Source organism: Paramormyrops kingsleyae, chromosome 6 (genome assembly GCF_048594095.1).
Source record: "Paramormyrops kingsleyae isolate MSU_618 chromosome 6, PKINGS_0.4, whole genome shotgun sequence".
NCBI lineage: Eukaryota > Metazoa > Chordata > Actinopteri > Osteoglossiformes > Mormyridae > Paramormyrops > Paramormyrops kingsleyae.
Window position 1 is genome coordinate 36,680,905 of NC_132802.1, and position 9,385 is coordinate 36,690,289.

General features: G+C 46.9%; 1 protein-coding gene across 2 annotated transcripts in view; it reads left to right on the forward strand.

Moving 5' to 3' along the window:
* Positions 1-8,699, forward strand: part of LOC111847778 (PDZ domain-containing protein 4-like) — a 31,166-nt gene extending 22,467 nt beyond the window's left edge. For both annotated transcript variants that reach the window (XM_023819278.2, XM_023819279.2), the window contains 2 exons: positions 2,204-2,305; positions 4,716-8,699. In XM_023819278.2, the coding sequence (XP_023675046.2) occupies positions 2,204-2,305; positions 4,716-6,662 (2,049 nt within the window). In that variant the 3' untranslated portion in view covers positions 6,663-8,699. The remainder of the gene's footprint in view (positions 1-2,203; positions 2,306-4,715) is intronic.
* The last annotated feature ends 686 nt before the right edge of the window (positions 8,700-9,385 follow it).

Sequence of the window (9,385 nt, forward strand, 5' to 3'; positions counted from 1 at the left end):
AAGTCAAGTAAGCACCTTCACTAGAAGGTCTGAGTCTCTTTAAGGTACTGAACAGGTGCCAGTGGTTTGGCTGCTGTTTCAGCTGTGTTGTTCATGCACAGGCTCCCATCCATTATTTGAAAATGTCTACAACAAATAATTGGTCTGATGAAATCCACCTGTAAGCATATTCTTGGTGTTTGGCACCACGGCGTATAGTCCAACTTCACTTTGGACTTGACATCTCTCTCCCACATTGTGACACAGACGGTGGTGACCCAAGATGAATCATAGCAACACATTTTTACAAGAGATACAAACATTCTTACAGGCTTGGAGAATTTGTTTTCTTGCTCAGTTACATAATTTAAAAGTTTCTTGTTAGGAATTTGTTTTGATCTAGCATTAGGAAGCAGATAGCCCATGTTTCGGCACAATAATGTTTGATCTTTTTTCTGTTAGCTGTAATTACTTCTGTTTTGTGGGCCGGTTCACAGCTGTTGCCCAGAAGCACAATGACTGGGTGGACAAACCGCTCCTTCCCAGGGGACAGATATTACAATTATATTGTCCTGCAGACCTGTGTGATGCTTCACAGGTAGAATGACATTCAGAATTTAGCAGTGCAGCCTCCAGTGGCTGGTGTTTTAGGGTGTAGATCTATTTCAGTGACTTCATCATCCCATTCCAATGGGGTTTGTACCTGACAGGTTACTTCCAGTCATGTGGTACATTTTGACATTGTGTTGAGCGTTGTCAGGAATCGACACAAATTCATCAATCACAGCACATAGCTAGAGAACATCATTGGCCAAGCAAGGTATGGACTCAGTGTTGTATGAGCAATCATTTTTCCTGGGAAATATACTGTCAAGGGTACATTCCAGAGCTTTCAGTTTTGGAAAATCGACCATTCCTTTTCCTGGGCCTTTATGTACATCTCTGCTGGCCTGATATCTGTTACATACAGGTATACATCATGTATGGCATAATTCTCATCATCTAATCCCTAACCAAGGGTTTGAAGAACTGCAAGAGAAACAGCTAGTACATCATGAAACACCATGCTTCTTCTTCTTTTGGTCTGCGTGGTGGATGGCTACGATACGGCCTGCATCACAGGATGCACTTGACAGGTTGTGTCTTGTCAACCATAGATCATGTAAATCTGTCTAAAATTCATTAACAAAACCAGTAAGTTTGTGTGTGAATAGTTTTTCTATTATGACTCAGATCTTTAACTGCCTGTTCTACCTTGTGATATATCAGGATAGTCTCCAGGGGACATGAATGAAATACCTGCAACCTGTTCATCTGCCTCCTCTAAATGAAAATCACTCCCTACAGAGCTTCATCAATAAGCTAAAAATTGCCTGTTTTGAATTAAAATTGCAGACTAAAAAGAGTAAATGAAGGCAACTGCAGGTCTTAGAGCCCTGCTGGAGAAGGAAACCCGTGTTTGAAATTTCGGCACTGAATAGGGGGTGCAGGTGTCACCCCTTGAAACAGCATATTTACATTTCCGATTTTAATAATCACATTGTATGAAAGGAGTTTTTTTACAAATCAACTAAATTGTATGGCTTCAGTTAAATTACAAACCTATATTTTGATAAAATGCAGCTTGCTTTTCATGACTTTTATCTTACTGAATTTACAGAACATTTCTAAACGTGACGTACGCTCAAGGTTTGCTGCATCAGCCCGTACAGGACGGTCTGGGGCACAAGAAATATATTAAATCAATAAATTAAATGTATTCATTTGAATAGGGGTCATTACAGTATGATTTAAACACAGCTGAAAATCCCATTCTCCAGTTTAGCAGCCGTGCTAAAATTATACTTGGCAGCCAGACAAATTGCTGCTTTGCTTTATTAGTCACAGTTTGCACTCCTTCGAAATATGGTACTCATGCAAATTTAAAGCAAATATTTCAACCTAGGAAAGGAGAAGTAATTGCAATTCAGACATACACCACCATAGTTCTGCACATTGCTGCCATGTTTAACTGGCCCAGCTGATCTGACCAAAGGGGCGCAATCACATGACCACATTCATATGACACAGCTGTTAAAGAAAAGTGAAAGAAGGCTGTTAGCATTCTGCGGTGGCTACTATGGCCGTCTGATCATGAAAACAGCCTTATTCCATCAGCATGTCTTATTGCAGAGGTGCTATTTATCAGGGTGCATTAATGGAGCACTTTGCCCCCCCGCCGCAGATCAATGGAGTGGACATACAAAACAGGGAGGAGGCAGTAGCGATCTTGACCCGAGAGGACAGCACCAACATCTCCCTGCTGCTCGCTCGGCCTGACATGGAGGTAACATCCAAACAGTCACTCATTAAGCCATAGTGTGTTTAAAAAAAAGAAAGGAAAAAAACAACAAAAAACAAAAAAAAAACAGACCATTGAGACTGACACTGACTCACTTCCCCCAAACATATGTAAACCTACAGAAGGATGTGGTGAACAAAACAGTGACCAGATAATCCATGTCAGGAGGGACACTATGAGCTACTTCAGGTTTTACAAACTACTTCAAAACTGAAAGGCTCCTGTGCTTGGCTTAGTTCAGTTCTTCCTGTGCTTTGATTGGTTTGTTTCCATGATTGAAAGTCTTATCCAGCTGTTTCACATTAACATTAGTGATTATTGCGTAATTATAGGAGACTGAGCAAGCGGCACAAAGCAAGAATTCAGGTTCTTTTGATTGAAGTGGTAGTTCGCAAAGTATCCTCCCTGACATGGATATTCTGGCCACCCTCCTAAACAGCACAATCCAGTCTGCTGCAGACAGACCAGCATGATTTTATCTGTTTGAAGGGTTACTTTGTATTTTCAAAGGAAGCACCAACATCCTCCACCAAGTCCCATCCTTTAGTCTGCCGTTCGTCCCTCACATTCACAGTGGCCTACATCTGCCTGGGGTTTTTTGGAGGACAGACACAAGATAAATTGGACAGAATGGCAGGCAGTGACAGTGTTCAGGGACTTGTGCAAATCCCACACGCACTGGGATGATTGCTGGCATCTGCCGTATCCTTGATCAGGACGCAGCTTTATAGGAAGACTGCTGTTGGTAGCAGCAAGTGTGTATGTGGAATGAGACAATGGATACAGTCAGGGTTTCAGGACACATGCGATGCAAAATAAACCATTTCTCTCACAGAGATGGTTTAATAGTGCAGACTGATTTTGCTGACCAAAAAAAAAAAAAAAAAAATGACAAGGCCGAGAGCCAGCGATCATTCACTGTGAAGTTAATACATCATAGTGAAGGCAATCTGCGATTTCTGACAGTTTTACTGCTAGGGCTCCGTGTGGAAATGATAACGAATAGGTTATGCTGTACTGAGTCGTCTTTTTTTCTACATAGAAATATCAGGAGATGCTGGAGAGAGGAGCTTAACAGGAGTGACAGGGAGGGGAAAGCAGGGGTGCAGTTAGGGAGAGAGTGTGGAGGGAGCGATGGACGGACGGATGGAGAGAGGAGGACGAGTGTGCCAGCACGCTGCGCTTTGTTTGCTCAAGGTCATGGCACAGTAATACCACACACAACAACGGGCAGCAGATTCAGCCGTGTGACACAAAGGGACGCTCTACAATAGAGGGACACGGAAAGAGGCAATGCAGGAAACAATGCACAAACATGATAATATTTACACAGACACAAAGAAATAGCTTATGGACATACATGGAATTTCCAGTCATGGATTCACTGAGTATACTGAGAAGATCTGTGGAACTGCAGTTTAATAGCATGTGTTTGTTTGGAAAGGTCTCATGTTCTGTTGGTTTTCAAGATATTGCTTTCTGCCAATACATACGCTGGGAAATGAGGTGGGGAGGGGGGGGGGGGGGCGACAAATATCAGAAGAGAGAAAACATAAAATGACAGGCAGACAAGCCAAAATGTAGACAAAAGAAGAGAGTAAGGGAGAAAAGGTGGGAGCAGACAGGCTCAGTGCATTGGGTGGCGAGGAGCGCTGCACGGGGGAGAGGGCTTCTGGAATCCAGATGAGACAGAGACGATCGATGCGCTCCTGTGTGGGAACCTGAGAACAATCCCAATTAAGGGCCAATCAATGCACCATGATGAATGAAGAGGCGCAAAGGTGCATGCAGTTATGGGATGGGTGTCACTGGACGAGGTTCATGAGGAGGCCTGGAAGAGCGGCGTGTAGGTATTCAGCCACTCTGATGCACGGATCACATAGCGCACTGGTCCAGGTGCCGGCACAGGCTTAGGGTGAGACGCAGAGGGGTTTCAGCTGGTCTCTGGGTCTCCTGAATTCTTCCTGCCCAGGTGCTTTACCATGCACATCATGTGATGCTTGATTGACTGCTTTTGCTTTGAACACAATTTTTATAGTTCTTTTATTAGGCAATGGAAATTTAAGGCCTGCCTATTACCGCTGAATGATATAATGAATTTAAGTGTGGATCAGTTAAAAATAATTCATATTGCCTCTATATTTCTTTGTAAATAATGTACTTTGACCCATAGTGAAAATGCAGTTAACTTCATGCTGGGCTATGTCGCCATCTAGTGTTCATATAAAATCATGAACAGCGCTTTAGGTACCTAAGGTGTATACTAATATTAGTCGGCGGAAACATAATCATATTTTTTTTTCTCTCCTTTTTGTCCCCGGATCATAACAATCTACAACGTGTCTGACACCTGACGGAAAATCCAATTCAATTATTCAAACATCATTAACTGCAGAATGACAACCAGTTAGATCCAGATGAGCTGAACTTGGACAAGCAAGCTGCAATGAGCGCAGAAGTCCAAGCCCTAGACAACGCTGCCCACCTGGCCAGCCCCCAAAGGCCGAGAAAAGCCGGCATACACCGGGCCGGGGGGCAGCTGAGCCGGTGTGGTGAGGCGGTGGGCTGCAGCCGGAGCCCCTACAGGGAGACGCCAGCCCTGAGCCCCAATCCCCTCAGCAACAGCCAGGAGCTGGACAGCGGCGTGGGACGCACGGACGAGAGCACCAGGAATGAGGAGTCCTCGGAGCATGACCTCCTGGGGGACGACCACACCAGCGCCTCCAACACGAATGCCACCAACACGCCCGGCAGCATGCGCAAGTTTATTGGCAGCAGGGGGGACACCCCACCCCTGCTTCACTCCCGGGAGCTTCACTTCAGCACCGACTCGCTCCTGGGGCTGGAGGGCGGAAGTGGGGGAGGCTACAGCCACGATCCAGCACTGATGATGCCGGGGCTGACCGAGGAGGAGTGTGAGAGGTACCGCGAGCTCCTGGAGATCAAGTGTCACTATGAGAAGAACGGGAATGCGCTGCTGATGCTGGGTCGCGGGGTAGGTGGGGGCGGGGCTGGGGTGGCGGGCAGGCTGGATGTCAACCGCAACGAGAGCCTGGTGCAGCACGAGATGGCTTTGCTGGAGGAGGAGCTGCGCCACCTGGAGTTCAAGTGCCGCAACATCCTGCGAGCGCAGAAGATGCAGCAGCTGCGCGAGAGGTGCATGAAGGCCTGGCTGCTGGAGGCAGCGGTAGCGGGCAGGGCCCACGGAGCCACTGAGCCAGGGGTCGCAGAGGACCCCTCACACCACGAGCTGTCCGACATCACGGAGGTGCCGGAACGGGAGCGCTCGGACAAGGACAGCAGCAGCGCATACAACACGGGGGGCGAGAGCTGCCGCAGCACGCCCTTAGCCAGCGAGCTGCTCACCCCCCACTGCACCCATGAGGACGAGCCCCGAGACCTTTCAGCCAGCGCCAGGCACACGGAGAGGGCAGGCCAGGCCAGCAACCTTAACCATTCCTATTTCCTCAGCATGAACAGCAAGAGGGCTGTGCAGGAGGGTGACGAGGACATGGCCAAGTTCCGATCTCTGTCCCAGGATGACAGTGCTAGGAGGGGTTCTGAAGTAGGACTGAGGAGGAGCCCTAAGGGCAGCGGGACGATGGACAGGCGGGGTGGGCGCAGCGCCGACAACAGCCCCTACTTCTCCCGGCGTCAGCATGTGGCCAAACCGCCAGCACGCTATCAGAGCTGCGTGCAGCTGAGGTCCCCTTCAGCTCCCATGGACCTCACAGTGGATGGTGAGGAGGCCACAGCCGAGGAAGAACATGATGGCCAGCTCAACCCGAACCCACTGAGCACCAGCGCAGAGGCTGTGGAGAGCAGGCGGGCCCCACTGCCGTTAGCCCTGCCCCCTGTGTCCCCGCGCATGGAGTGGAAGGTGAAGGTGCGCAGTGACGGCTCGCGCTACGTGGCCAAGCGGCCTGTGAGGGACAGGCTGCTGAAGGCGCGGGCCATGAAGATCCGAGAGGAGCGCAGCGGCACCACGACGGACGACGACGCCATCAGCGAGATGAAGATGGGCCGCTACTGGAGCAAGGAGGAGCGCAAGCAGCAGCTGATGCGTGCCCGCGAGTACCGGCGCCGCCGCGAGTTCATGATGCAGAGCCGCCTGGAGTGCCTACGCGAGCAGCAGGGCGCCACCGGCGCCGACAGGGCCGGCCAGCAGGGGGCTCCACAGGAGGCCAGCATTCTGGAGCTCAGTCAACGAAAGAGTATGAAGAAACGCAGCAGGAGGATCCTGGACAACTGGATCACCATCCAAGAGCTTCTAGCTCACGGCAGCCGCTCTGCGGACGGAAAGAAAGTGTATAACCCCCTCCTGTCGGTGACTACTGTGTGAGAAAGGAAGGAAATATGCAAAGAGACATGATAGATGAAAGACTAGAAGGAGGACAGGCAGCCTGTGTAAAGGGCAGGTGCCGTGCTAAAGCAGACAGCCTGCTGGGGTAGAACCGACTGACCGTATGGTGGTGACCCATAAACAAGGACATTTACTGGCCTTAAAAATTAAGCATTCGCTTACCACTGTGTTTTATCTGTTACCTGGGCAACCAATCAACCACTTACGGATACATTTATCCAAGGAGGTAACATTAAGCTCCAGAGGAGCTGGCGGAGGAGCTCAGTGATGTGTAGACACAGGCGGAGCTGCTCAGTGATGTGTAGACACAGTGCAGAGGGACCCAAGGATGCAGCCAGAGCCCTATTAACATGCATCGCAGGCTAAAAGCACAAACTGATCATATTTACCGGAGAACGTCACATGTGAATTACCATTAACATCTTGCTATTAATATTGAAATGAAAGTCAAGCCTTCAGCAAGAAATTTAAATGATCACTAGAGCACACAGGGACTCTGGGGGCGTTACAGACTCCTAACAGTGACTTCTGATCTGATTAGGATTCTGTTTCTGGCTGCATATCAATGTAGCTTAATGTCGTTATGGCATGCTATCGGGTCAAATAGGCCCTTTCGTGAGAAAATAAGCCAAACAGGAAGGGAAAGGACCATGGTCCACTTCACGTAAGGAAGCAGGTGCTTAGACCTTAAACCTTTAAAGTTTACAATCATTTAAGACTGTGGAGAACTAAAGAAATATGATGATTCCAGGGTTAGAGATGTTTGTGATAGCATATGAGCATTAAGTGAGACACTTAGTGCACTATATGTGTGTGATGTGTCGTCTCTAAATGTCCTAATTACTTAATGGTCATATGATGTCACATGGTGACACTTATCTGTTATTTAAGCGGCTTATGACATCATCTTTAACTAGAAATCTGAACTGTTTTTACATTTTAGTCTTTTACCTGAAACTTTGTGCACAAAATTAAAGTGAAACGTTTTGAAATAGCACATGCGAGACCCCAATATCCCGCTGCTTTGTGCCTCTTTCTGTACATTTAATTATTAGAACATTTACGACAAAGGACTCAATACGTCATGACAAAGACAAATACGTTTTTAAACCAGTTGGGCTCTGCTGGTCTATCATCAAGCATCAAACGCCTTAAAAATACTCCAAGTCAGTGTTTCCCAACTTGGCCCTTGGGAATCAAAAATGTGGTTCCGTCTGGCAGGGAGCTGGAAGGGAGAAAAGACTTGGACTGTCTGGGGCTCCCCGAGGACCAGACTGGGAAGTGCCGGTCTAAGTCTATACTCAACTCACGAGAGCCCATCACCCTTCTGATTTATTAATAACCATTTACATCCCCGAGGAAACCATTTACCAGCTCGACTGGCAGCCAGGCAAAGACAGCGGAATGTGCTCCACAAAGTAAAGGCACAATAGTAGGTAGGTAAACACTGACGTAAAAGCACAGTGACCTTGGCAATGGAAGCACACAACAGATACTCACAGGAGAGACAAGCAGACAGCAGACGGACTCAGGAGAATGACAGCTTGTGTTTTCAGCAAATAGCAGGATAAAAGACCCCAGACATGCCAGGGGGATCACATTCAAATATCATTTACATTCAAATATCATTCATGTTGCTGCATTGCCAGAATAGAAATGTGCACCACCATTTAGAACAAAAACACAAGAGAGAAAGAGTTCAATGTAGAGAAACTTCACTCTGTAAGTGACTTGCATGGTGTTAATGTTTAGCACAAAATAAGCTTTGGGGGGGAGTGGATGGGGGGGGGGAAATGCGTTGTATATACTTTTAAATTCTGCTATGTGCTGCTGAGGAATTTGTGCATTGTCTATTTTGTCAGCGTTTGTGTGTACGACTGAACATCCCTTGTTTTATTTAAGAAAAGGAAAGTAGTATCAACGGTTGTTCAAAGTGCAAATATTACTCGTGATGTTGATAAATGTTCTGCTACAAGAAGCATTTTAAAATAAAGCCGTTTTATATGCACATATACATCCCGAATTGTCCTGAATGCTGTTTGGCTAACAGATCATAGCCTCTACAATAGCCGTCTGTGTTCACCAAGAATAAGACACGGCACAGGGTTGCTTCCTCCACATGTACGCTGCCTGTGCTTAACTGCGTTATTCATAGGGTGTCGTCTGACACAGATCAGCAGTTCTCAGGGAGCACAGAGCTTTTGTTCAAATAATAGCATTTCAAAGGAGCACACATCAATGAACGAGTATAAAATTACAGCAGCATGTTTTTGTTTCCGTTATGAGATCAAAAGGTAGACGAAACGTTATAATGTGGATTGTACAGTGTGTGCATCTTCAGGAAGACTGACTCCATTATAGCAGGCTGTTCCCTTCCTGACTGCTACAGGAATTATTCACATAGGGGAAAAATTATCTTGAATTCCAACTGTAGACTTTTAAGTCATGGGGTCAGTGTATGAGATTCTTCTGTAAAAATTTAAAGGCACGAGCCAAATGACAAACTATTATATGTGCATAGCTGAAGACTAATTATTCAAGGCAACATAGAAAGATAAAATTCTATTTCAAGTTTTCAAAAGGCCAAACTACATCTAACAAAAGCAACATTCCTGGCTTAAGGTAATGGACAGCTACTCCAGACCAAAGCTCATGGAGAAACCAGTGGCCTGTTCTACGAAGCGGGGGGAAGTCCATTTAAA